This window comes from Anas platyrhynchos, chromosome 1 (genome assembly GCF_047663525.1).
Source record: "Anas platyrhynchos isolate ZD024472 breed Pekin duck chromosome 1, IASCAAS_PekinDuck_T2T, whole genome shotgun sequence".
Lineage (NCBI taxonomy): Eukaryota > Metazoa > Chordata > Aves > Anseriformes > Anatidae > Anas > Anas platyrhynchos.
In genome coordinates, this window is record NC_092587.1 from 206,700,629 (window position 1) to 206,727,176 (window position 26,548).

At 55.4% G+C, this 26,548-nt stretch overlaps 4 protein-coding genes across 5 annotated transcripts in view; 2 read left to right on the top strand and 2 right to left on the bottom strand.

The window, feature by feature from the left end:
* Positions 1–4,246, bottom strand: part of LOC140001605 (phosphoenolpyruvate carboxykinase [GTP], mitochondrial-like) — a 79,075-nt gene extending 74,829 nt beyond the window's left edge. Inside the window, exons 1-2 of the mRNA XM_072033633.1 lie at positions 4,183–4,246; positions 2,130–2,340 (exon numbers count right to left, since the gene is read on the bottom strand). Coding sequence (XP_071889734.1) covers positions 2,130–2,340; positions 4,183–4,246 — 275 coding nt within the window. The remainder of the gene's footprint in view (positions 1–2,129; positions 2,341–4,182) is intronic.
* On the top strand, positions 3,451–5,553 carry LOC119716831 (NAD(P)(+)--arginine ADP-ribosyltransferase 2-like). The gene is made up of 2 exons (XM_038178730.2): positions 3,451–3,871; positions 4,134–5,553. The coding sequence occupies exon 2, from the start codon at positions 4,283–4,285 to the stop codon at positions 5,174–5,176; it is 894 nt and encodes a 297-aa protein (XP_038034658.2). The 5' UTR covers positions 3,451–3,871; positions 4,134–4,282; the 3' UTR covers positions 5,177–5,553.
* Positions 5,554–9,063: 3,510 nt separating this feature from the next.
* Positions 9,064–11,433, bottom strand: LOC140001399 (NAD(P)(+)--arginine ADP-ribosyltransferase 2-like). 2 transcript variants are annotated; one of them, XM_072033001.1, is made up of 2 exons: positions 11,293–11,433; positions 9,064–11,030 (listed from the first exon to the last, which is right to left on the bottom strand). In XM_072033001.1, the coding sequence occupies exon 2, from the start codon at positions 10,879–10,881 to the stop codon at positions 9,949–9,951; it is 933 nt and encodes a 310-aa protein (XP_071889102.1). In that variant the 5' UTR covers positions 10,882–11,030; positions 11,293–11,433; the 3' UTR covers positions 9,064–9,948. The 2 variants fall into 2 exon arrangements, with proteins under 2 accessions (XP_071889102.1, XP_071889103.1); XM_072033002.1 differs by having other exon boundaries at positions 9,064–11,001; positions 11,293–11,362.
* A 7,765-nt stretch (positions 11,434–19,198) lies between these two features.
* Positions 19,199–22,588, top strand: LOC119716836 (erythroblast NAD(P)(+)--arginine ADP-ribosyltransferase-like). The gene is made up of 2 exons (XM_038178735.2): positions 19,199–19,812; positions 20,075–22,588. Exon 2 carries the CDS (start codon positions 20,224–20,226, stop codon positions 21,154–21,156), a length of 933 nt encoding a protein of 310 aa, XP_038034663.2. The 5' UTR covers positions 19,199–19,812; positions 20,075–20,223; the 3' UTR covers positions 21,157–22,588.
* The last annotated feature ends 3,960 nt before the right edge of the window (positions 22,589–26,548 follow it).

Consider the following 26,548-nt stretch of genomic DNA (forward strand, 5'->3'; position numbering starts at 1 on the left):
TTGTGGCGTTTTTGCCTTTTTTTGGGGTGTTTTGGGGGCGTTTTTGCAAGTTTATGGGTGTTTTTTGGACATTTTTGCGCGTTTATGGGTGTTTTGGGAGCATTCTTGCCTGTTTTGGGGTGTTTTTGGTGTGCTTTTGCCTGTTTTGGGGTGATTTTTGGGGCGTTTTTCCCTGTTTTGGGGCTCACCTCGCAGGGGCAGGGGCCAGCCGACAGAGTGGAGGCAGCGGACGAAGTCCCCGGTGGCCAGCGAGGGGAAGATCTGGTGGCCCACGTGGGTCATGATGCGCATGGAGGCCACGACGTAGGGTGAGCTGCACGCCCGCCTTGGCCTTTTGGGGTGGTTTGGGGGAGTTTTGGGGCATTTGGGGGTGTTTTGGGTTCATTTTTGTTTGGTTTTGTGTCGTTTTGGGTAAATTTGGGGTGTTTTTGAGTCGTTTTGGAGTGTTTCTGGGCGTTTCTTTGGGATTTTTGAGCATTTTGGGGCGTTTCTTGGGCGTTTCTGAGCATTTCTTGGTCATTTCTTGGGCGTTTTTGTGCGTTTCTTGGGTGTTTTTGCGCGTTTAGGGTAGTTTCTTTGGCATTTTTGCGTATTTTTGGGGTCTTTCTTGGGCGTTTTTGTGCGTTTTGGGGCATTTATTGGGTGTTTTTGGGTGGTTTTGAGCATTTCCTGGGCGTTTTTGCACGTTTTTGGGTGTTTCTTGGGCATTTTTGTGTGTTTTGGGGTATTTTGGGGGGGTTTTGGGGTATTAGGGCTCACCTCGCAGGGGCAGGGGCCGGCCGACAGAGTGGAGGCAGCGGACGAAGTCCCCGGTGGCCAGCGAGGGGAAGATCTGGTGGCCCACGCGGGTCATGATGCGCATGGAGGCCACGACGTAGGGCGAGTCGGTGAGCTGCACGACCGCCTTGGCCTTTTGGGGGGTTTTGAGAGAAGTTTGGGTGCATTTAGGGGTGTTTTGGGTCATTTTGGTTTGGTTTTGGGGTGGTTTGGGGTGTTTTATGTGTGTTTTTTGGATTTTTTGATGGTATTTGGCCGTTTCTTGGGCGTTTTTGCACATTTTTGGGCATTTTTTGGGCGTTTTTGCGCATTTTTGGGCATTTCTTAGGCGTTTTTGCACAGCTTGGGGCATTTCTACGCATTTTGGGGCGTCTTTGCATGTTTCTTGGGCGTTTCATGGGTGTTTTTGTGTGTTTTTGGGCATTTTTGCGTGTTTTGGGGCGTTTCTTGGGCGTTTTTGCGTGTTTTTGGGCGTTTTTGCGTGTTTTGGGGCATTTCTTGGGCGTTTTTGCGTGTTTTTGGACGTTTCTTGGGCGTTATTGCGCATTTTTGGGGTCTTTCTTGGGCGTTTTTGTGCATTTTGGGGTGTTTCTTCGGCGTTTCTTAGGTGTTTTTGCGCGATTTTGGGCATTTATTGGCTGTTTTTGCGTGTTTTTGAGCATTTCCTGGGCGTTTTTGCGTGTTATTTTTTGGCGTTTTTGCGTGTTTTTGGGCTTTTTTGGGAGTTTTTGTGTTTTGGGGTATTTTGGGGGGGGGGGCGGTATTAGGGCTCACCTCGCAGCGGCAAAGGCCGGCCGACGGAGTGGAGGCAGCGAACGAAGTCCCCGGTGGCCAGCGAGGGGATGATCTGGTGGCCCACGTGGGTCATGATGTGCATGGAGGCCACGACGTAGGGCGAGTCGGTGAGCTGCACGCCCGCCTTGGCCTTTTGGGGGGTTTTGGGGCATTTGGGGGCGTTTTGGGGCGTTATGGTTTGGTTTTGGGTAGCTTTGGGTCATTTTGGGTTTTTTTTGGGTCGTTTTGTTTTTTAGGGGGGGTTTATGTGTGTGTTTTAGCTTTTTTGGAGTTTTGGGGTGTTTTGGGGGTGGTTTCGGGGGGGTTTTGGATGTTTCTTGGGCATTTTTGGGCATTTCTTGGGTGTTTTTGCACGTTTTGGGGAGTTTTTGCGCGTTTTTGGGCGTTTCTTGTTTATTTTTTGCTCTTTTCTTGGGCGTTTCTTGGGTGTTTTCGCGTGGTTTTGCGTGGTTTTGAGCGTTTTTGCTCGTTTTTGGGCGTTTTTGTGCAGTTTTGGGCATTTCTTTGGCGTTTTTGCCTGTTTTGTGCTGTTTTGGGGTATTTTTGGGTTGTTTTTGGGCTCACCTCGCAGCAGTAGGGGCCGGCCAACAGAGTGGAGGCAGCGAACGAAGTCCCCGGTGGCCAGCGAGGGGAAGATCTGGTGGCCCACGCGGGTCATGATGTGCATGGAGGCCACGACGTAGGGCGAGTCGGTGAGCTGCACGCCCGCCTTGGCCAGGGGCGTCGAGGGGGGGCCCATGCTGACGGGGATGATGTACATGGTGCGGCCTGGGGGAGGACCCCATAAAAAGGGTTGGAGACCCCAAAAAAAGTTGGAGACCCCAAAAGGGGTTGGAGACCCCAAAAAGGGTGAGGAAGACCCCCAAAAAAAGGTTGAAAAAGAAGACCCCAAAAAAGGCTGAGGAAGGAAACGAAGACCCCAAAAAGGGTTGAAGAAGGAGACCCCAAAAAGGGTGAGGAAGGAGACCCCAAAAAGGGATGGAGAAGGAGGAGATGTAGAGATCCCAAAAGGGGTGAGGAAGACCGCAAACAGGAGACCCCAAGAAGGTTGAAGAAGACCCCAGAAATGGTTGGAGAAGACCCTAAAAAAGAAGAGCCCAAAAAGGTTGAAGAAGACCCCAAAAAAAAGGTTGGAGAAGGAGATCCCAAAAAGGGTTGAAGAAGGAGACACCAAAAAGGGTTGAGGAAGACCCCAAAAAAAAGTTGAGGAAGGTGAAATGGAGACCCCAAAAAGAGTTGAGGAAAGAGACCCAAAAAATGGGTTGGAGACCACAAAGAAAGGTTGGAGACCCCAAAAAGGGTGAGGAAGACCCCAAAAAGGAGAGCTCAAAAAAGGTTGAAGAAGACCCCAAAAAGGGTGAAGAAGACCCCAAAAAGGAGACCCCCTAAGCTGGTGGAAGGGGATGGGGAGCAGGATGTGGCCCTCACTATCCACGAACAACTGGTTGGTGACCTGCTACGGCACTTGGATGTGCACAAATCGATGGGGCCAGATGGCATCCACCCAAGGGTACTGAGAGAACTGGCAGAGGAGCTGGCCAAGCCCTATCCATCATTTATCAGCAGTCCTGGCTATCAGGGGAGGTCCCAGTTGACTGGCGGCTAGCAAATGTGATGCCCATCTACAAGAAGGGCCGGAGGGCAGACCTGGGAAACTACAGGACTGTCGGATGCCCAGCTTATCCCTGAGCAGCCTGAGCCCCCACCCAGGCTAGCCACCCCTGTATATTGTTCATCATGACCCCATGAGGTGTGGAATACCCCTTTGGCCAGTTAGGGTCAGCTGTCCTGGGCCTGTCCCCTCCCAGCTCCTACTGCACCCCCAGCCTGCCCGCTGCCAGGGCAGTGTGAGAAGCACAGAAATCCTTGGCTCTGTGTCAGCACTGCTCAGCAGCATCTAAGCCAGCAGTGTGTTATCAGCACCATTCTCATCCTAAAACCAAAGCCCCACACCAGCTACGGTGATGAAAAGCAACTCGATCCCAGACAAAACCAGGACAAGCCAGTGTCCGCTCCTGCGGGAGCCCCTCTGCACTGAGGGCTGCAGAGCCTGCGCCTCACCTCTCAGCACCCATGGGACTGGGACCCACACACGCATGCACTAGAGCATGGGAAACTGATACAAGGTGATTTCCTGTTGGTTTCCCTGCAGCCTTTTGCAGCAGCCCAGCAGCAACTGGGTGGTCATGGGGGGCTGGCACACAAACTGTCTGGGGGTTGCTATAAAAAGGCAGAGCAGCCAGCTCCACGCACCCTGCAGCAGCGCCGAGCCGTGGGTCCTGCATGCAACAGAGCAGAGGTAACATCTCACTGCAGCACCAGGGCTCCTCCTGGCACAAATGCTGCGGCCTCAGAGGATGTCGGGGCTGCACGGGGGAACCCAGGTGTATGCGGTGTTTGATGCAAGTAGTTGGGCTGGAGTCCAGGCCGGTATCGGGGTGGGGAAGACCCAGGTGGCCGTGGCTGGGGACACACACTGCGGGTGCTTCCCTCTGGTGCCAGGGGGGCCATGGGCGGCTTTGGAGGTGCCCCTGATGCCTCTGCTCTGCTTCTCCCTGCAGCCTTCTCTGACCCTGCGCTCTCCCCCTAGCAGACGCCCGTGCCCTGTACTGCTGCACTGAGCGGCTGAGCTCAGCCGGTTGCAGAGGACCGGGTCCTGCGCTGCCTGGGGCATCCCCGCTCGTGGCTGGACCCCCGGAGCTTCCTGCACATGGAGCAGCTCGGCCTGGGCTGGGTGCTGCTGGCCGGCACCTTGGCTGGCATCTTGGCCTCCAGCAGCACCCGTGAGCAAGACCTCGGCCCCATAAAGAAGTTGGCAATGGGCATGGCCCAGAACTCCTTCGATGACCAGTACCGGGATTGCAGATACAAGATGGAGGTTGCGCTGAAGAAACTGTACCATGTGGAATTCAAAAACCACATCTATGCAAACACCTGGAGAAGAGCAGATAAGAGGTGGCGGAAACAATGGGGGAACTCCAACCACTCGCAGGTGCTGCAGCGGGAGTACGCGGTGGCCGTGCTGGCATACACTGCTGGCACAGGCCTCTACAGCCAGTTCAACGCAGCTGTGCGCGAGGGTGGGCGCTCCCGCGGGTACTACCTCCAATCCTTCCCCTTCAAGACAATGCATTTCCTCCTGACTGAGGCCCTGCACACTCTGCGGAATGCCCAGGGCCGCAGATGCTACAACGTCTATCGTGGCGTCAGGGGCATCCACTTTACGGCCCAGATCAACCAGACTGTCCGATTCGGCCAGTTCGCCTCTGCCTCCCTCCATAAGAAAGCTACCAAGAGATTTGGCCAGGACACCTTCTTCATTGTGTACACCTGCTACGGTGTCCCCATCAAGCATTTCTCCTTTTTCCCTACTGAGGATGAAGTCCTCATCCCACCCTATGAGGTCTTCAAGGTCACCAAAGTCATCCATGACTTCAGCAGAAGCATCATCCATCTCCACTCCCATTCCACACACAGCACCTACAACTGTGCGCTGCTGAAGGGTACGGGCAGCCAGCAGGGTGGGTGCCCCTGGGAGATGGCTGGGGACAGGGCACAGCCCTGGGCAGGCGCCGCTGTGCTCCCCGTGCACCTCCAGCCATGAAGGAGAAGCAGGAGGACCTGCTGAGGGGTTAGGTTTGGGGTATAAAAAAGCAGGGCCGGTCAGTGTTTGTGTGTCCTATCGTCGCATTTCTCGCATTAAAGCTTTTCTCTTTGCACACTCGCAGCCTTTCCCATGTGTCCGCGTGCTGAGAGGCCTACGTGCCAGCTCCTGGCGAGGCCTCTGTGTGTGCGAGTGAGCTCAGTGCCAGCTCCTGCAGCCAGATCCAAGTGTCCCTTCTCTCCCCAGCCCTGCTGGGGAGGAGGGGAGCGAGCGGCTGTGCGGTGCTGAGCTGCCTGTAGCTTCAAGCACAGCAGGCCTTCTGGTGCCCAGTGCGAGGCCCGAAGGCTTGAGGGAACGGCAGAGCCAAGCGCAGCGTGCCCGAGACAACAGCCCTGCGGGGATCAGCCCACAACACGGCGCTGCCGCCGGCGCCGGGCCTAGGGCCGGCTGCGGGACTGGTGGCGACAGTGCCCGGAGGGGCTGGGGGCAGTGGCAGCCCCAAAGAGAGGAGAGGTTGAGATAAGGGCAGGGAGATCGCTCAACCATTATCGTAACAAGCAAAACAGACTCAGAGTAGGAAGATAGGTAACATTTATTGCCTATTACTAACAAGCTAGAGCAGTTAGAAAACAAACACAAAAACAAACTCCAGCACCTTTCCCCATCCACCTCTTCCACCTCCTCCCCCCGAGCAGTGCAGGGGAACGGGCAATGGGGGCTGCGGTCAGTCCCTGGCACTTCATCCCCGCCACCCCTCACGGTCCCTCTGTGCCCCTGCTCCCTGTGGGGTCCCTCCCATGGATGCCGTCCTTCCCCAACTGATCCTTCAGGGGCTCCAAGAACTGCTCCCACACGGCTCTGTCCCACGGGGTCCATCCCCCAGTCCCAAACTGCTCCAGCACAAGGCCCCCACAGGTGCTGGCAGCTCCCCCCAGCCCCCTGCTCCCCGTGGGCTCCTCCACCCATGGCTGCAGCTCCGGCCCGGGGCCTGCTCCTGCGGGGGCTCTCCATGGGCCGCAGCCTCCTCCAGGCCACATCCACCTGCTCCACCGGGGGCTCCTCCACCCATGGGGGGGCTGCAGTGTGGAGATCTGCTCCGTGGGGGACCCATGGGTGCAGGGGGACAGCCTGCTCCACCAGGGGCCTCTCCCTGCACAGGCCGCAGGGGAACTTGTGCTCTGGTTCATGGAGCACCTCCTGCCTCCTGCTGCACTGACCTTCTCACAGAGACCACCTCAGCATAACCACACTACCAAGACCTTGCCAATACAGATTCACAGAACAGCAAACTGAAAAAAAAACAAAAACACAAATGCACACAGCTTTTAACAAGCCCTCGGATATGATAAATAGAAAAAAGAGAGAACACAGCACAGGATCACGCAGCATCACACTGAAAGATATTAAGAGCAAACCAGACAACATTGTGGGCAGCAATACAAAAAATATGTTCGACAAATATGATCATTGTAAGCTCCTCTGAAGCACTCTGGTCAAATTTCTTGTTATCTCCACCCCCCTGAGCCTCTCAATGGATGCCAAAAGGCTGCTGTGGTTTCACATCGATGTCTAACTAAAAACCACAACTGCTCTCTCATTGCTCCTCAGAGACAGAGGGGAGGCAGAAAGGATGACACAAAGAAAAAGGCTAATGTGTTGGGAGAAGGAAAATTGAAATACAAAAGAAAAAGAAAAAACAAAATAAAAGCCAATCCACACGGAAGCAAAGAGAAAGCAGTTACTCTTTACTGCCCATCAGCAAGCAAGGTCAGGCACATCTTGGGAAGCAGGGCCCCAATACACATATCTGTTGTCTGGGAGGAAAAACCTCTCTCAACTACTTTCCAATGGTCTTGGGAATCCAGAGAGATCCTGGTCTATTGGGAGATGGCAAATGTGGTTCCAGTTTTCAGCAAGAGCGAGAAAGAAGACCCTGGTAACTACAGACCTGTCAGTCTCATTTCAGTGCCTGGTAAAATCATGGAGAAAATTATCCCAGGAGTTATTGAAAAGCACCTGAGGGACAAGGCAGTCCCTGGTCACAGCAAGCAGAGGGTTCATGAGGGGAAGGCCCCGCTTAACGAACTTAATTTCCTTTCATGACAAAGTTACCCACATAGTTGACCAAGGGATGGCAGCTGATGAAATCTTTTTGTATTTTGGCAAAGCGTTTGATACGGTTTCTCAAAGTTTCCCTCAGGACTAAATGTGCAGCACACAGCTAGACAGGTTCCTAATGTGCTGGGTGAACAACTGGCTGGTGGGTCAGGCTCCAAGGGTGCTAGTAAATGGGGTTACATGAGGCTGACGGCCAGTTACTCATGGGGTTCCCCGGGGCTCTGTTTTGGGGCCAGTTTTTGTCAATGTTTTTATAAAGAAAAACATTGACATTTATTTTTATAAATGAAAATTATGTTATTTATTTTCATAAACGAAAGCATTGACATTCAGAAATTTCATTTCTGTGTCTGGAGGACTGCTAGTGAAAATAGGAGCAGGAGTTTTATCCGACAAAACCCCTTTGTGATTGTTTGTCCTAGCAACTCACATCTCTGCAGGTATCAGTACAGGTATCAGTACAGGTATCAGGCCCTGGTGGCCAAGAGGGCCAACAAGATCCTGGCGGGCATTAAAAGGAGCGTGGCCAGCAGGTCAAGGCAGGAGATCCTCCCCCTCTGCTCTGCCCTGGTCAGGCCTCACCTGGAGTACTGGGTCCAGTTCTGGGCTCCCCGGTACAAAAGACAGGGATCTCCTGGAAAGAGTCCAGCGGAGGGCCACAAAGATGATCCGGGGCCTGGAGCATCTTCCCTATGAGAAGAGGCTGAGAAACCTGGGGCTGTTCAGCCTGGAGAAGAGAGGACTGAGAGGGGATGTCCTCAATGTATACAAATACCTGAGGGGTGGGAGACAAAGGGATTTGGCCAACCTCTTTCCAGTGGTTTGTGGGGACAGGGCAAGGGGCAATGGCCACAAAATGGAGCCCAGGCAGTTCCGCACCAACACGCGAAAGAACTTCTTCCCAGTGAGGGTGACGGAGCTCTGGGACAGGCAGCCCAGGCAGGCTGTGGGGTCTCCTTCTCTGGGGATATTCAAGGCCTGTCCCTGTCTGGACACCTACCTGGGCAGCCTGCTCCAGGGAACTGCTTTGGCAGGGGGTTGGACCCGATGATCTCCTGAGGTCACCTCCAACCCCTCCATTTCCGTGATTCTGGGATTCTGGATCACAGCAGGGTTGTGTCTGCTGCTGAGCAGTGCTGACACAGCACCAGGACTCTCTCTAACCCTCCTAGGGGGTGGGCAAAAAGTGAAAAAGGAACATTACCACGCAGCTGACCTAAACCAACCAAAGGGACATTCCATACCATGTGGTGTCACACTCAGCAATAAAAGGTGGGAACAGGAAGAAGAGGGGAGGGGTGGGCTCTCGCTGGGAAAACATCGGTCCTCCTCCTCAACACCGTCTCCATGCGTTGAGGCCCTGCTTCATGGACGTGGTCAAGCACCGCTCATTTGTGGGAAGTAGAGAGCAATTTCTGTCCTCTGTACTTCCACACAGCCTCTACTTGTTTTGCTTTGTTGTTTTGTGTTCCCTCCGCCCCCCTTTTCCCCTCCCTTTTCCCCTTTCATTTTTTTTCCCTTTACTTAAAATATTTTAGTAATAATAATAATCATTCCTTAATAATCATTTTTCCTTTTAATTAAATTATCTGCATCTCAACCTGCAAGTTGTTCTTTCCTTTACTTCTTTCCCTCCTCTTCTAACAAGGGGGAGTGAGAGAGTGGTTGTGGTGGAGTTCAGCTGCCCAGCACGGCAATACCAGCTCACAGCCCCTGCTCGCTGCCATGTCCCCAGCGCTGTGGTGGCTCCCCCTGGGTGAGGGCTCACCCCCTGCATGGAGCTGGGCAGCCCTGCGGTGCAGAGCAGGGCACTGGCTCTGAGCTGCCCTGGCTTTGCACTTTTATCCGCTCTGTCCCTGCAGACAAGATGGCAGCGGATGTTCTCCGGGTGTCTTCTGGGCTCGGAGCTGCTCCTTCTGCTCCTCAGCAGCTTGGGGAAGATGAGGACAGGGAGCTGCCAGGGGCCAGGTCACCCCAGACACCGTTGGGCCACTTCAACACAAAGCCAGGGCCACCTCTCCTCCCTGTGGGGCTGCCACTGCCCCCGGCCCCTCCGGGCACTGTCGCCACCAGTCCCGCAGCCGGCCCTAGGCCCGGCGCTGGCGGCAGCGCCGTGTTGTGGGCTGATCCCCGCAGGGCTGTTCTCTCGGGCACGCTGCGCTTGGCTCTGCCGTTCCCTCAAGCCTTCGGGCCTCGCACTGGGCACCAGAAGGCCTGCTGTGCTTGAAGCTACAGGCAGCTCAGCACCGCACAGCCGCTCGCTCCCCTCCTCCCCAGCAGGGCTGGGGAGAGAAGGGACACTTGGATCTGGCTGCAGGAGCTGGCACTGAGCTCACTCGCACATACAGAGGCCTCGCCAGGAGCTGGCACGTAGGCCTCTCAGCACGCGGACACATGGGAAAGGCTGCGAGTGTGCAAAGAGAAAAGCTTTAATGAGAGAAATGCGACGATAGGACACACAAACACTGACCGGCCCTTTTATACCCCAAACCTAACCCCTCAGCAGGTCCTCCTGCTCCTCCTTCTCTACACACCCCCATGCCTCCGCACAGCAGCTCCACGTTATTTCAAGCTCCCCAGGCTCTCCAAGCTCCCCAGGCTCCCCGAGCTCCCCACACGGAGGTGTTGCCTTCACCACGAGGTTCCCCTTCCCCTCACAGAGCCGGTGGCACGGGGCCCCCGTTCCTCTGCAGCCATGGCTGGAGGAGCGCGGGGAGCACGGCGGCGCCTGCCCAGGGCTGTGCCCTGTCCCCAGCCATCTCCCGGGGGCACCCACCCTGCTGGCTGCCCGTACTATTCACCAGTGCACAGTTGTAGGTGCTGTTTGCACCAGTGGATTGGAGATGGATGTGGGTTTCGTTTGTGTAACGGGTGACGTTGATGACCTTGAAGACCTCATAGGGTGGGATGAGGACTTCGCGCTGATTAGCATAAAGGGATAATTTGCCAATGATGGCACTATAACAGGTGTACACAAAGAAGAAGGTGTCATTGCCAAATTGCTGGGCAGCATTCCTCCTGAAGGTGGCAGAGGCGAACTGGCCGAAGCGGACAGACTGGTTGATCTGGGCCGTAAAGCGGATGCCCTTGACACCACGGTAGACGTTGCAACATCTGAAACCGTGGGCATACCTCAGGGTGTGCACAGCGTTGGTCAGGAGGAAATGCAGCGTCTTGAAGTGGAAGGATTGGAGGTAGTAATCGTGGGAGCGACCACCCTCACGCACAGCTGCGTTGAACTGGCGGTACAGGCCTGTGCCAGCAGTGTACGCCAGCACGGCCACCGCGTACTCCCGCTGCAGCACCTGCGGGTGGTTGGAGTTGCCCCATTGCTTCCACCACCTCCCCTCTGCTTTTCTCCAGGAGTCTGCATAGACCGGGTTTTGGAATTCAGTGCGGTTCACCATTCTAAGTGCCTCCAGCATACTGTATGTGCAGCCCTGGTACTGGTCATCGAAGGAGTTCTGGGCCATGTCCATCGCCACCTCCCTGATGGGGCCGGGGTCTTGCTCACGGGTGCTGCTGGCGGCCGAGGTGCCAGCCAAGGTGCCGGCCAGCAGCACCCAGCCCAGGCCGAGGTGCTCCATGTGCAGGAAGCTCCGGGGATCCAGCCACGAGCGGGGATGCCCCAGGCAGCGCAGGACCCGGTCCTCTGCAACCGGCTGAGCTCAGCCGCTCAGTGCAGCAGTACAGGGCACGGGCGTCTGCTAGGGGGAGAGCGCAGGGTCAGAGAAGGCTGCAGGGAGAAGCGGAGCAGATGCATCAGGGGCACCTCCAAAGCCGCCCATGGTCCCCCTGGCACCAGAGGGAAGCACCCGCAGTGTGTGTCCCTAGCCACGGCCACCTGGGTCTTCCCCACCCCGATACCGGCCCGGACTCCAGCCCAACTACTTGCATCAAACACCGCAGACACCTGGGTTCCCCCGTGCAGCCCCGACATCCTCTGAGGCCGCAGTGTTTGTGCCAGGAGGAGCCCTGGTGCTGCAGTGAGATGTTACCTCTGCTCTGTTGCATGCAGGACCCACGGCTCGGCGCTGCTGCAGGGTGCGTGGAGCTGGCTGCTCTGCCTTTTTATAGCAACCCCCAGACAGTTTGTGTGCCAGCCCCCCATGACCACCCAGTTGCTGCTGGGCTGTTGCAAAAGGCTGCAGGGAAACCAACAGGAAATTGCCTCTTATCAGTTGCCCATGCTCTAGGGTGTGCGTGTGTGGGTCCCAGTCCCATGCGTGCTGAGAGGTGAGGCGCAGGCTCTGCAGCCCTCAGTGCAGAGGGGCTCCCGCAGGAGCAGACACTGGCTTGTCCTTGTTTTGGCTGGGATCGAGTTGCTTTTCATCACCGTAGCTGGTGTGGGGCTTTGGTTTTAGGATGAGAATGGTGCTGATAACACACTGCTGGCTTAGATGCTGCTGAGCAGTGCTGACACAGCCAAGGACTTCTGCGCTGCTCACACTACCCTGGCAGCGGGCAGGCTGGGGGTGCAGCAGGAGCTGGGAGGGGACAGGCCCAGGACAGCTGACCCCAACTGGCCAAAGGGGTATTCCACACCATGTGGGGTCATGATGAACAATATATAGGGGTAGCGCCCTCCCCACCCCCCCAATTTTCTCCCCCATCCCACTTGGGGGTGAAGAAGAGCAAACGGCTCTGTGGTGCTGAGCTGCTGGCCGGTTAAACCACAGCAGTCGTTTGATGTCCAGCATGGGGCCCGAAGGGTTGAGATAAGGACAGATCTGACCACAGCGTGTTCAAACAAAATTGTTGTTTAACAATTGTAATTTGTAAACCTTAGCTTCTCACACGGCTTGCTTAGAATGCAGAGGAACTCCCACTCGGACTGGGGAGGAGGAAGAAGACGAGGCAGGCTGCTCCAGAGTGGCGGGGCCATCAGAGGAACAGGAAGATGAAGAGGAAGGTATCATGAGAGCATCAGGAACTACCCGATGCCTATTCCAGCATGAGCTATGAGATAGGCGAAAAGATTTCAGTCGTTGTCCAGGTGAGCACCTTGTCACCTGGCTGCTCTGGTGCTGGGACAGCGGAGCCATGGTCTGCAATTAGAGGGCAGGGAAGCCAGGCAGCTGGGATCCCTTGCCAGGGAAGGTGGCGTTCTGGAGTTGTCTTGTGTCAGGTGTGAAGGGAAGGTGTGCTTTCAAGGAAGATCCCAGAACCACAGAATCACGGAAATGGAGGTGTTGGAGGTGACCTCAGGAGATCATCGGGTCCAACCCCCTGCCAAAGCAGTTCCCTAGAGCTTTCTGCCCAGGTAGGTGTCCAGACAGGTGTCGTGGTTCTGCTCGAGTGGGCAGCCGAGCTCCACCACAGCCGCTCTCTCACTCCCCTCCTCAAAGAGGAATGGGGAGAAAATATGTGAAAGGGGCTCAAGGATTGAGATAAGGACGAGAAAATCACGCAATAATTAGTGTAACGGGCAAACCAGACTCAGCATAAGAAGACAGATAGTAAGATTTATTACTCATTACTAACAAGCTAGAGAAGTGAGAAACAAAGGAAAGAAACCAAAAGCACCTCCCCCCCCATCCACCCTCTTCCACCTCCTCCCCCCGAGCGGCGCAGGGGAACGGGGGAATGGGGGTTATGGTCAGTCTACAGCACTTCTTCTCTGCCGCTCCTTCTCGGTCACTCTCGTCCCCTGTGCTGTGGGGTCCCACCCACGGGATGCAGTCCTTGACGAACTGATCCGGCGTGGGCTTCCCACAGGCAGCAGCTCTTCCAGAACTGCTCCAGATATGGGTCCGTACCACGGGGTCCATCCCTCAGGAGAAAACTGCTCCAACCTGACTCCCCTACGGGCAGCAGCTCCTGCCAGATCACCTGCTCCTGCGTGGTCTCCTCTCCACGGGCTACAGGTCCGGCCCGGAATCTGCTCCGGCAGGGGTCTTCCACAGGCGGCAGCCTCCGTCGGTGCAGGGCCACCTGCTCCACCGTGGTCTCCTCCACGGGCTGCAGCGTGGAACCCTGCTCCACCGTGGTACTCCATGGGCTGCAGGGGGACATCCTGCTTCACCATGGTCCTCACCACAGGCCACAGGGGACTTCTGCTCCGGCGCCTGGAGCACCTCTCCCCCTCCTTCTACACTGACCTTGGCACCTGCAAGGCTGTTTCTCACTCCCTTGACTCTCCCGGCTGCTGTGTGGCGCAGCAGTTTTTTCCCTGTCTTAAATATGCTCTCACAGAGGCGCAAAACAACATCGCTTATTGGCTCAGATTTGGAAAACAATGGGGCCCTTCCCAAACATGGGGCGGCTTCTAGATCTTTCTCACAGAAACCACCCCTATGGCCCCCTGCTACCAAAGCCTTGCCACGTAAACCCACTACAACAGGGACAGGCCTTGAACATCCCCAGAGAAGGAGACCCCACAGCCTCCCTGGGCAGCCTGTCCCAGAGCTCCGTCACCCTCACTGGGAAGAAGTTCTTTCGCGTGTTGGTGCGGAACTGCCTGGGCTCCATTTTGTGGCCACTGCCCCTTGTCCTGTCCCCACAGACCACTGGAAAGAGGTTGGCCAAATCCCTCTGCCTCCCACCCCTCAGGTATTTGTACACATTGAGGAGATCCCCTCTCAGTCCTCTCTTCTCCAGGCTGCACAGCCCCAGGTCTCTCAGCCTCTCCTCAAAGGGAAGATGCTCCAGGCCCCGGATCATCCTTGTGGCCCTCCGCTGGACTCTTTCCAGGAGATCCCTGTCTTTCTTGTACCAGGGAGCCCAGAACTGGACCCAGTACTCCAGGTGAGGCCTGACCAGGGCAGAGCAGAGGGGGAGGATCACCTGCCTTGACCTGCTGGCCACGCTCCTTTTGATGCCCGCCAGGATCCCCTTGGCCCTCTTGGCCACCAGGGCACACTGCTGCCTCATGGACAACCTGTCACCCACCAGGACCCTCAGTTTCTTCTCCTCAGAGCTCCTCTCCAGCAGGTCATCGCCCAGCCTGTACTGATACCTGCGGAGATGTGAGTTGCTAGGACAAACAATCACAAAGGGGTTTTGTCGGATAAAATTCCTGCTCCAATTTCCAGCAGCAGTCCCCCAGACACAGAAACGAAATTTATGAATGTCAATGCTTTCATTTATGAAAATAAATAACATAATTTTCATTTATAAAAATAAATGTGTTTTCATTTATGAAAACATTGACAAAAACTGGCCCCAAAACAGAGCCCCAGGGAACCCCACGAGTAACTGGCCGTCAGCCTGATGTAACCCCATTTACTAGCACCCTTGGAGCCTGACCCACCAGCCAGTTGTTCACCCAGCACATTAGGAACCTGTCTAGCTGTGTGCTGCACATTTAGTCCTGAGGGATACTTTGAGAAACCGTATCAAACGCTTTGCCGAAATACAAAAAGATTTCATCAGCTGCCATCCCTTGGTCAACTATGTGGGTAACTTTGTCATGAAAGGAAATTAAGTTCGTTAAGCGGGGCCTTCCCCTCATGAACCCTCTGCTTGCTGTGACCAGGGACTGCCTTGTCCCTCAGGTGCTTTTCAATAACTCCTGGGATAATTTTCTCCATGATTTTACCAGGCACTGAAATGAGACTGACAGGTCTGTCCTTACCAGGGTCTTCTTTCTCGCTCTTGCTGAAAACTGGAACCACATTTGCCATCTCCCAATAGACCGGGATCTCTCTGGATTCCCAAGACCATTGGAAAGTAATTGAGTAAATTACTTTTTTTTTTTTTTAGTATTTTTTTTTCTTTTGCATTTCAATTTTCCTTCTATCAACCCCTTAGCCTTTTTCTTTGTGTCATCCTTTCTGCCTCCCCTCTGTCTCTGAGGAGCAATGAGAGAGCAGTTGTGGTTTTTAGTTAGACATCGATGTGAAACCACGGCAGCCTTTTGGCATCCATTGAGAGGCTCAGGGGGTGGAGATAACAAGAAATTGGACCAGAGTGCTTCAGAGGAGCTTACAATGATCATATTTGTCGAACATATCTGTTGATTTGCTGCCCACAATCTTGTCTGGTTTGCTCTTAATATCTTTCAGTGTGATCCTGCGTGATCCTGTGCCGTGTTCTCTCTTTTGCTATTTATCATATCCGAGGGCTTGTTAAAAGCTGTGTGCATTTGTGTTTTTTTCATTTTGTTGTTCTGTAAATCTGTATTGGCAAGGTCTTGGTAGCGGGGGGCTGCAGGGGTGGCCTCTGTGAGAAGGTCAGTGCAGCAGGAGGGCAGGAGGTGCTCCATGAACCAGAGCACAAGTTCCCCTGCGGCCTGTGCAGGGAGAGGCCCCTGGTGGAGCAGGCTGTCCCCCTGCACCCATGGGTCCCACATGGAGCAGATCTCCACGCTGCAGCCCCCCCATGGGTGGAGGAGCCCCCGGTGGAGCAGGTGGATGTGGCCTGGAGGAGGCTGCGGCCCATGGAGAGCCCCCGCAGGAGCAGGCCCCAGGCTGGAGCTGCAGCCATGGGTGGAGGAGCCCACGCAGGAGCAGGGGGCTGGGGGCAGCTGCCAGCACCCGTGGGGGCCCCGTGCTGGAGTAGTTTGGGACTGGGGGATGGACCCTGTGGGACGGAGCCGTGTGGGAGCAGTTCTTGAAGCCCCTGAAGGATCAGTTGGGGAAGGACGGCATCCATGGGAGGGACCCCACAGGGAGCAGGGGCACAGAGGGACCGTGAGGGGCGGCGGGGATGAAGCGTCAGGGACTGACCGCGGCCCCCATTGCCCCTTCCCCTGCACTGCTCGGGGGGAGGAGGTGGAAGAGGTGGATGAGGGGAAGGTGCTGGAGTTTGTTTTTTTGTTTGTTTTCTAACTGCTCTAGCTTGTTAGTAATAGGCAATAAATGATACTCATCTTCCTACTCTGAGTCTGTTTTGCTTTTTACGATAATGGTTGAGCGATCTCCCTGTCCTTATCTCAACCCTTGAGTCCTTTCCATTGTATTTCCTTCCCCTTCCCCTTTGAGGAGGAGGAGTGATAGAGCAGCAGAGGTGGAGCTCGGCTGCCCACCTGACTAAAACCAGCACAGCCACGATTCATCCACTGCTGAAGGAGCCCCTCGGGTGGGATGGACACCTCCATTGTGTCGTGCCATCTGCCCCAGCATGGGCCCTTCCCCACTGCTTGCTCTGCTTGCACCCTCCGAATGCTGAGGATGTCTTTGCTTGGACATCCTGCAGTGCTCACCTCCACGGTGCCACTTCTGCAGGGGCACGGGGACAGCAGCCCCAGCCACCGAGCCATGGGGCATGGCCAAGCTCCCCTCGTCCCCCCTCTGGTGGGACACCGGCCCTGGTGCAGAGCTCATGGGGCATGGGGACCATCTCCACCCCTGCAACTGCACCGGGCACCAAGGCCGTGAGGGTGGAGATGCTGTCCTCAGCTCTGGACCACACGAGGCTGACAGTCCTGGCTTGTCCCCTGCTGCCAGCCCATACTGAGTCTAGCTGGGATGTTATCATTCCCTGCGGCCACCCATGCAGTGCTGTTGTCTGCACTTGGAGCTAGAACAGCACTGGTATGGAACAGCTTGTTCCATAGGCCAACCTCATTGCCTTCTATGATGGTATCACCAGCTGGGTAGATGGGGGGAGAGCAGTGGATTTCATCCCCCTTGACTTCAGCAAGGGAGATGTCTTGGGCAGAGTGACGATGAAATGGTAGAGTTCTCCATTCTTGGAGAAGCCAGGAAGGGGACCAGTAAAACCGCTGAACTGGACTTCCAGAGGGATCACTTTGAACTGTTCAGGACACTGGTTGGCAGAGTCCTTTGGGAGGCGGTCCTGAAGGGCAGAGGAGTCCAGGAAGGCTGGGCGCTCTTCAAGAAGGAAATCTTAATGGCCCAGGAGTGGTCTACCCACACGTCGATCTGCTCGAGGGTAGGAAGGCTCTGCAGGAGGATCTGGATAGGCTGCACCGATGGGCTGAGGTCAACTGCATGAAGTTCAACAAGGCCAAGTGCCGGGTCCTGCACCTGGGGCGCAATAACCCCAAGCAGAGCTACAGGCTGGGAGATGAGTGGTTGGAGAGCTGCCAGGCAGAGAAGGACCTGGGAGTGATGGTGGACAGTCGGCTGAATATGAGCCAGCAGTGTGCTCAGGTGGCCAAGAAGGCCAACGGCATCCTGGCTTGTATCAGAAACAGTGTGACCAGCAGGGCTAGGGAGGTGATCATCCCCCTGTACTCGTCTCTGGTGAGGCCGCACCTCGAGAACTGTGTTCAGTTTTGGGCCCCTCACTACAAGAAGGACATCGAGGTGCTTGAGCGGGTCCAGAGAAGGGCGACGAAGCTGGTGAGGGGCCTGGAGAACAAGTCCTACGAGGAGCAGCTGAAGGAGCTGGGCTTGTTCAGCCTGGAGAAGAGGAGGCTCAGGGGCGACCTTATTGCTCTCTACAGATACCTTAAAGGAGGCTGTAGCAAGGTGGGGGTTGGCCTGTTCTCCCACGTGCCTGGTGACAGGACGAGAGGGAATGGGCTTAAGTTGCGCCAGGGGAGTTTTAGGTTGGATGTTAGGAAGAACTTCTTTACCGAAAGGGTTGTGAGGCATTGGAACAGGCTGCCCAGGGAAGTGGTGGAGTCACCATCCCTGGAAGCCTTTAAAAGACGTTTAGATGTAGAGCTTAGGGATATGGTTTAGTGGGGACTGTTAGCATTAGGTCAGAGGTTGGACTCGATCTTGAGGTCTCTTCCAACCTAGAAATTCTGTGATTCTGTGATTCTGTGACTTCAGCAAATGCTTCTGGTACTGTCTCCCACAACATCTTGGTAACAAAACTGAGAAAGTGTGGGACAGAGGAGTGGACAGTAAGGTGGGTTGAGAAGTGGCTGACTGGCTGAGCTCAGAAGGTGGCGATCAACAGCACAGAGTCTGGCTGGAGACCTGTGACTAACGGTGTTCCCCAGCAGTCAGGGCCAGGTCCAGTCTTGTTCAACACCTTCTTCGATGACCTTGACTAAGGAATAGTGTCCACCCTCAAAAAGTACAGCGATGATACAAGGCTGGGAGGAGTGGCTGACACACCAGAATGTTGTGCTGCCATTCAGTGAGACCTGGACAGGCTGGAGAGATGAGCAGGGAGAAACCAAGTAAGGTTTAACAAGACCAAGTGTAGAGTCCTGCACCTGGGAAGGAACAACTCAACTGAATGTTATCAGTATAGGCTGGGGGATGACCTGCTGGAGAGGAGCTCTGTGGAGAAGGACCTGGGGATCCTGATGGGTGACAGGCTGGCCATGAGCCAGCAGTGTGCCCTGGTGGCCAAGAGGGCCAACAAGATCCTGGCGGGCATTAAAAGGAGCATGGCCAGCAGGTCAAGGGAGGTGGCTCCGCTGTCCCAGCACCAGAGCAGCCAGGTGACAAGGTGCTCACCTGGACAACGACTGAAATCTTTTCGCCTATCTCATAGCTCATGCTGGAATAGGCATCGGGTAGTTCCTGATGCTCTCATGATACCTTCCTCTTCATCTTCCTGTTCCTCTGATGGCCCCGCCACTCTGGAGCAGCCTGCCTCGTCTTCTTCCCCCTCCCCAGTCCGAGTGGGAGTTCCTCTGCATTCTAAGCAAGCCGTGTGAGAAGCTAAGGTTTACAAATTACAATTGTTAAACAACAATTTTGTTTTAACACGCTGTGGTCGGATCTGTCCTTATCTCAACCCTTTGGGCCCCGTGCTGGACATCAAAGGACTGCTGTGGTTTAACCGGCCAGCAGCTCAGCACCACAGAGCCGTTTGCTCTTCTTCATCCCCAAGTGGGATGGGGGAGAGAATGGGAGGGGAGGGGAAGTAAAAGCTTGTGAGTTGAGATGAAGACAGTTTAATAGGACAGAAAAAAAATATAACAATAACAATATTAAAACTAAAAATAGTAATAGTAAAAATAATAACACGTACAAAGCAAGCGATGCACAATGCAATTGCTCACCACCTGCTGACGGATGCCCAGCTTATCCCTGGGCACCCTGCGCCCCCTCCCCAGCTAGCCACCCCTATATATTGTCCAGCATGACCCCACATGGTGGGGAATACCCCTTTGGCCAGTTGCGGTCAGCTGTCCTGGGCCTGTCCCCTCCCAGCTCCTGCTGCACCCCCAGCCTGCCCGCTGCCAGGGCAGTGTGAGCAGCACAGAAGTCCTTGGCTGTGTCAGCACTGCTCAGCAGCATCTAAGCCAGCAGTGTGTTATCAGCACCATTCTCATCCTAAAACCAAAGCCCCACACCAGCTACGGTGATGAAAAGCAACTCGATCCCAGCCAAAACCAGGACAAGCCAGTGTCTGCTCCTGTAGGAGCCCCTCTGCACTGAGGGCTGCAGAGCCTGCGCCTCACCTCTCAGCACCCAAGGGACTGGGACCCACACACGCATGCACTAGAGCATGGGCAACTGATAAGAGGCGATTTCCTGTTGGTTTCCCTGCAGCCTTTTGCAACAGCCCAGCAGCAACTGGGTGGTCATGGGGGGCTGGAACACAAACTGTCTGGGGGTTGCTATAAAAAGGCAGAGCATACAGCTCCACGCACCCTGCAGCAGCGCCGAGCCGTGGGTCCTGCATGCAACAGAGCAGAGGTAACATCTCACTGCAGCACCAGGGCTCCTCCTGGCACAAATGCTGCGGCCTCAGAGGATGTCGGGGCTGCACGGGGGAACCCAGGTGTCTGCGGTGTTTGATGCAAGTAGTTGGGCTGGAGTCCGGGCCGGTATCGGGGTGGGGAAGACCCAGGTGGCCGTGGCTGGGGACACACACTGGGGGTGCTTCCCTCTGGTGCCAGGGGGGCCATGGGCGGCTTTGGAGGTGCCCCTGATGCATCTGCTCCGCTTCTCCCTGCAGCCTTCTCCGACCCTGCGCTCTCCCCCTAGCAGACGCCCGTGCCCTGTACTGCTGCACTCAGCGGCTGAGCTCAGCCGGTTGCAGAGGACCGGGTCCTGCGCTGCCTGGGGCATCCCCGCTCGTGGCTGGACCCCCGGAGCTTCCTGCACATGGAGCACCTCGGCCTGGGCTGGGTGCTGCTGGCCGGCACCTTGGCTGGCACCTTGGCCGCCAGAAGCACCCGTGAGCAAGACCTCAGCCCCATAAAGAAGTTGGCAATGGGCATGGCCCAGAACTCCTTCGATGACCAGTACCGGGGTTGCAGATACAAGATGGAGGTTGCGCTGAAGAAACTGCACCACGCGGAATTCAAAAACCACATTTATGCAGACACCTGGAGAAGAGCAGACGAGAGGTGGCGGAAGCAATGGGGCAACTCCATCCACCCGCAGGTGCTGCGGAGGGAATACGCGGTGGCCGTGCTGGCGTACACTGCTAATACAGGCCTCTACAGCCAGTTCAACGCAGCTGTGCGCGAGGGTGGGCGCTCCCGCGGGTACTACCTCCAATCCTTCCCCTTTAAGACAATGCATTTCCTCCTGACCGAGGCCCTGCACACTCTGCGGAATGCCCAGGGCCACAGATGCTACAACGTCTACCGTGGCGTCAAGGGCATCCACTTTACGGCCCACCGCCACCAGACCGTCCGCTTCGGCCAGTTCGCCTCTGCCTCCCTCCAGAAGAATGCTGCCCAGAAATTTGGCCAGGACACCTTCTTCATTGTGTACACCTGCTACGGTGTCCCCATCAAGCATTTCTCCTTTTACCCTACTGAGGATGAAATCCTCATCCCACCCTATGAGGTCTTCAAGGTCACCAATGTCATGAGTTACTTCAGCAGAAGCATCATCCATCTCCGCTCCCATACCACGCACAGCACCTACAACTGTGCGCTGCTGAAGGGTAAGGGCAGGCAGCAGGGTGAGTGCCCCCGGGAGATGTCTGGGGACAGGGCACAGCCCTGGGCAGGCGCCGCCATGCTCCCCGTGCTCCTCCAGCCATGGCTGCAGAGGAACGTGGGCCCCGTGCCACCGGCTCTGTGAGGGGAAGGGGAGCCTCGTGGTGAAGGCAACACCTCCGGGTGGGGAGCTTGGGGAGGTGGGGAGCTTGGGGAGCTTGGGGAGCTTGGGGAGCTTGAAATAACGTGGAGCTGCTGTGTGGAGGCAAGGGGGTGTGTAGAGAAGGAGGAGCAGGAGGGCCTGCTGAGGGGTTAGGTTTGGGGTATAAAAGGGCCGGTCAGTGTTTGTGTGTCCTATCGTCGCATTTCTCTCATTAAAGCTTTTCTCTTTGCACACTCGCAGCCTTTCCCATGTGTCCGCGTGCTGAGAGGCCTACGTGCCAGCTCCTGGCGAGGCCTCTGTGTGTGCGAGTGAGCTCAGTGCCAGCTCCTGCAGCCAGATCCAAGTGTCCCTTCTCTCCCCAGCCCTGCTGGGGAGGAGGGGAGCGAGCGGCTGTGCGGTGCTGAGCTGCCTGTAGCTTCAAGCACAGCAGGCCTTCTGGTGCCCAGTGCGAGGCCCGAAGGCTTGAGGGAACGGCAGAGCCAAGCGCAGCGTGCCCGAGAGAACAGCCCTGCGGGGATCAGCCCACAACATGGCGCTGCCGCCGGCGCCGGGCCTAGGGCCGGCTGCGGGACTGGTGGCGACAGTGCCCGGAGGGGCCGGGGGCAGTGGCAGCCCCAAAGGGAGGAGAGGTGGCCCTGGCTTTGTGTTGAAGTGGCCCAACGGTGTCTGGGGTGACCTAGCCCATGGCAGCTCCGCCCAGCCCCCTGCTCCATGTGGGCTCCTCTGAACGGGCTGCAGCTCCGGCCCGGGGCCTCCTCCTGCTCCAGCACGGGGCCCCCACGGGTGGGTGGCAGCTCCCCCCAGACCCCATCCACCTGCTCCAGCGGGGGCTCCTCCACCCATGGGGGTCTGCAGCGTGGAGATCTGCTCCGTGGGGGACCCATGGGTGCAGGGGGACAGCCTGCTCCACCAGGGGCCTCTCCAGTGGCCGCAGGGGAACTTTTGCTGCGTGCCTGGAGCACCTCCTGCCCTCCTGCTGCACTGACCTTCTCACAGAGGCCACCTCAGCAGCCCCCCTCTATCAAGACCTTGCCAATACAGATTCACAGAACAGCAAACTGAAAAAAAAAACACAAATGCACACAGCTTTTAACAAGCCCTCAGATATGATAAATAGCAAAAGAGAGAACACGGCACAGGATCACGCAGGATCACACTGAAAGATATTAAGAGCAAACCAGACAACATTGTGGGCAGTAAATCAACAAATATGTTCGACAAATATGATCATTGTAAGCTCCTCTGAAGCACTCTGGTCAAATTTCTTGTCATCTCCACCCCCTGAGCCTCTCAATGGATGCCAAAAGGCTGCCGTGGTTTCACATCGATGTCTAACTAAAACCACAACTGCTCTCTCATTGCTCCTCAGGGACAGAGGGGAGGCAGAAAGGATGACACAAAGAAAAAGGCTAAGGGGTTGAGAGAAGGAAAATTGAAATGCAAAAGAAAAAGAAAAAGAAAAAGAAAAAGAAAAAGAAAAGCCAATCCACACGGAAGCAAAGAGAAAGCAGTTACTCTCTACTGCCCATCAGCAAGCAAGGTCAGCCACATCTTGGGAAGCAGGGCCCCAATTCACATACCTGTTGTCTGGGAGGAAAATCCTCTCTCAATTACTTTCCAATGGTCTTGGGAATCCAGAGAGATCCCGGTCTATTGGGAGATGGCAAATGTGGTTCCAGTTTTCAGCAAGAGCGAGAAAGAAGACCCTGGTAAGGACAGACCTGTCAGTCTCATTTCAGTGCCTGGTAAAATCATGGAGAAAATTATCCCAGGAGTTATTGAAAAGCACCTGAGGGACAAGGCAGTCCCTGGTCACAGCAAGCAGAGGGTTCATGAGGGGAAGGCCCCGCTTAACGAACTTAATTTCCTTTCATGACAAAGTTACCCACATAGTTGACCAAGGGATGGCAGCTGATGAAATCTTTTTGTATTTCGGCAAAGCGTTTGATACGGTTTCTCAAAGTATCCCTCAGGACTAAATGTGCAGCACACAGCTAGACAGGTTCCTAATGTGCTGGGTGAACAACTGGCTGGTGGGTCAGGCTCCAAGGGTGCTAGTAAATGGGGTTACATCAGGCTGACGGCCAGTTACTCGTGGGGTTCCCCAGGGCTGTTTTGGGGCCAGTTTTTGTCAATGTTTTCATAAATGAAAACACATTTATTTTTATAAATGAAAATTATGTTATTTATTTTCATAAATGAAAGCATTAACATTCATAAATTTCGTTTCTGTGTCTGGGGGACTGCTGCTGGAAACTGCAGCAGCAGTTTTATCAGACAAAACCCCTTTGTGATTGTTTGTCCTAGCAACTCACATCTCCGCAGGTATCAGTACAGGCTGGGGGATGACCTTCTGGAGAGGAGCTCTGAGGAGAAGAGCCTGGGGGTCCTGGTGGGTGACAGGTTGTCCATGAGGCAGCAGTGTGCCCTGGTGGCCAAGAGGGCCAAGGGGATCCTGGCGGGCATTAAAAGGAGCGTGGCCAGCAGGTCGAGGGAGGTGAACCTCCCGCTCTGCTCTGCCCTGGTCAGGCCTCACCTGGAGTACTGGGTCCAGTTCTGGGCTCCCCGGTACAAGAAAGACAACAGGGATCTCCTGGAAAGAGTCCAGTGGAGGGCCACAAAGATGATCCGGGGCCTGGAGCACCTTCCCTGTGAGGAGAGGCTGAGAGACCTGGGGCTGTTCAGCCTGGAAAAGAGAGGACTGAGAGGGGATGTTCTCAATGTGTATAAATACCTCCTCAGGTGGGAGACAGAGGGATTTGGCCAACCTCTTTCCAGTGGTCTGTGGGGACAGGACAAGGGGCAGTGGCCACAAAATGGAGCCCAGGCAGTTCTGCACCAACACGCGAAAGATCCTCTTCTTTGAGAGAACTGGCAGAGGAGCTGGCCCAGCTGCTTTCCACCATTTATCAGCAGTCCTGGTTATCGGGGGAGGTCCCAGTTGACTGGCAGCTAGCAAACGTGACGCCCATCTACAAGAAGGGCCGGAGGGCAGACCCAGGAAACTACAGGCCTGTCAGTTTGACCTCAGTACCAGGGAAGCTCATGGAGCAGATCCTCTTGAGAGTCATCATGCGGCACTTGCAGGGCAAGCAGGCGATCAGGCCCAGTCAGCATGGGGTAATGAAAGGCAGGTCCTGCTTGACGAACCTGATCTCCTTCTATGACAAAGTGACGTGCTTGGTGGATGAGGGAAAGGCTGTGGATGTGGTCTACCTTGACTTCAGCAAGGCTTTTAACATGGTTTCGCACAACTTTCTCCTCAAGAAACTGGCTGCTCATGGCTTTGACTGGTGTACGCTTCGTTGGGTTAAAAATTGCCTGGATAGCCGGTCCCAAAGAGTCGTGGTGAATGGAGTCAAATCCAGTTGGAGGCCGGTCACTAGTGGCGTCCCCCAGGGCTCGGTGCTGGGGCCGGTCATCTTTAATATCTTCATCAATGATCTTGACGAGGGCATTGAGTGCACCCTCAGTAAGTTTGCAGATGACACCAAGTTAGGTGTGTGTGTCGATCTGCTCGAGGGTAGGAAGGCTCTGCAGGAGGATCTGGATAGGCTGCACCGATGGGCTGAGGCCAACTGCATGAAGTTCAACAAGGCCAAGTGCCGGGTCCTGAACCTGGGGCACAACAACCCCAAGCAGAGCTACAGGCTGGGAGATGAGTGGTCGGAAAGCTGCCAGGCAGAGAAATACCTGGGAATATTGGTGGATAGTCGGCTGAATATGAGCCAGCAGTGTGCTCAGGTGGCCAAGAAGGCCAACGGCATCCTGGCTTGTATCAGAAACAGTGTGACCAGCAGGGCTAGGGAGGTGATCGTCCCCCTGTACTCGGCTCTGGTGAGGCCGCACCTCGAGTACTGTGTTCAGTTTTGGGCCCCTCGCTACAAGAAGGACATCGAGGTGCTTGAGCGGGTCCAGAGAATGGTGACGAAGCTGGTGAGGGGCCTGAAGAACAAGTCCTATGAGGAGCGGCTGAGGGAGCTGGGCTTGTTCAGCCTGGAGAAGAGGAGGCTCAGGGGTGACCTGATTGCTCTCTACAGATACCTTAAAGGAGGCTGTAGCGAGGTGGGGGTTGGCCTGTTCTCCCACGTGCCTGGTGACAGGACGAGGGGGAATGGGCTAACGTTGTACCAGGTGAGGTTTGGGTTGGATGTTAGGAAGAACTTCTTTACTAAAAGGGTTGTGAGGCATTGGGACGGGCTGCCCAGGGAACTGGTTGAGTTACCATCCCTGGAGGTCTTTAAAAGACGTTTAGATGTAGAGCTTAGGGATATGGTTTAGTGGAGGACTGGTTAGTGCTAATTCAGAGGTTGGACTCGATGATCTTGAGGTCTCTTCCAACCTAGAAATTCTGTGATTCTGTGATTCTTCACGCTGAGGGTGTTTGAGCTCTGGGACAGGCTGCCCAGGGAGGCTGTGGGATCTCCTTCTCTGGGGATATTCAAGGCCTGTCCCTGTCTGGACGCCTACCTGGGCAGCCTGCTCTAGAAAACTGCTTTGGCAGGGGGTTGGACCCGATGATCTCCTGAGGTCACCTCCAACCCCTCCATTTCCGTGATTCTGGGATTCTGGGATCTTCTTGAAGGCACACCTTCCCTTCACACCTGACACAAGACAACTCCAGAATGCCCCCTTCCCTGGCGAGGGATCCCAGCTGCCTGGCTTCCCTGCCCTCTAATTGCAGACCATGGCTCCGCTGTCCCAGCACCAGAGCAGCCAGGTGACAAGGTGCTCACCTGGACAATGACTGAAATCTTTTTGCCTATCTCATAGCTCATGCTGGAATAGGCATCGGGTAGTTCCTGATGCTCTCATGATACCTTCCTCTTCATCTTCCTGTTCCTCTGATGGCCCCGCCACTCTGGAGCAGCCTGCCTCGTCTTCTTCCTCCTCCCCAGTCCGAGTGGGAGTTCCTCTGCATTCTAAGCAAGCCGTGGGAGAAGCTAAGGTTTACAAATTACAATTGTTAAACAACAATTTTGTTTGAACACGCTGTGGTCAGATCTGTCCTTATCTCAACCCTTTGGGCCCCCTGCTGGACATCAAAGGACTGCTGTGGTTTAACCGGCCAGCAGCTCAGCACCACAGAGCCGTTTGCTTTGTCGTTGTGAGCAGCACAGAAGTCCTTGGCTGTGTCAGCACTGCTCAGCAGCATCTAAGCCAGCAGTGTGTTATCAGCACCATTCTCATCCTCAAACAAAAGCCCCACACCAGCTACGGTGATGAAAAGCAACTCGATCCCAGCCAAAACCAGGACAAGCCAGTGTCCCCTCCTGCGGGAGCCCCTCTGCACTGAGGGCTGCAGAGCCTGCGCCTCACCTCTCAGCACCCAAGGGACTGGGACCCACACACGCATGCCCTAGAGGATGGGCAA

Excerpts from the sequence above, each read along its gene's own strand:
- LOC140001399 (XM_072033001.1), bottom strand. The coding sequence starts at position 10,881 with ATGGAGCACCTCGGCCTGGGCTGGGTGCTGCTGGCCGGCACCTTGGCT.
- LOC119716831 (XM_038178730.2), top strand. The coding sequence starts at position 4,283 with ATGGAGCAGCTCGGCCTGGGCTGGGTGCTGCTGGCCGGCACCTTGGCT.
- LOC119716836 (XM_038178735.2), top strand. The coding sequence starts at position 20,224 with ATGGAGCACCTCGGCCTGGGCTGGGTGCTGCTGGCCGGCACCTTGGCT.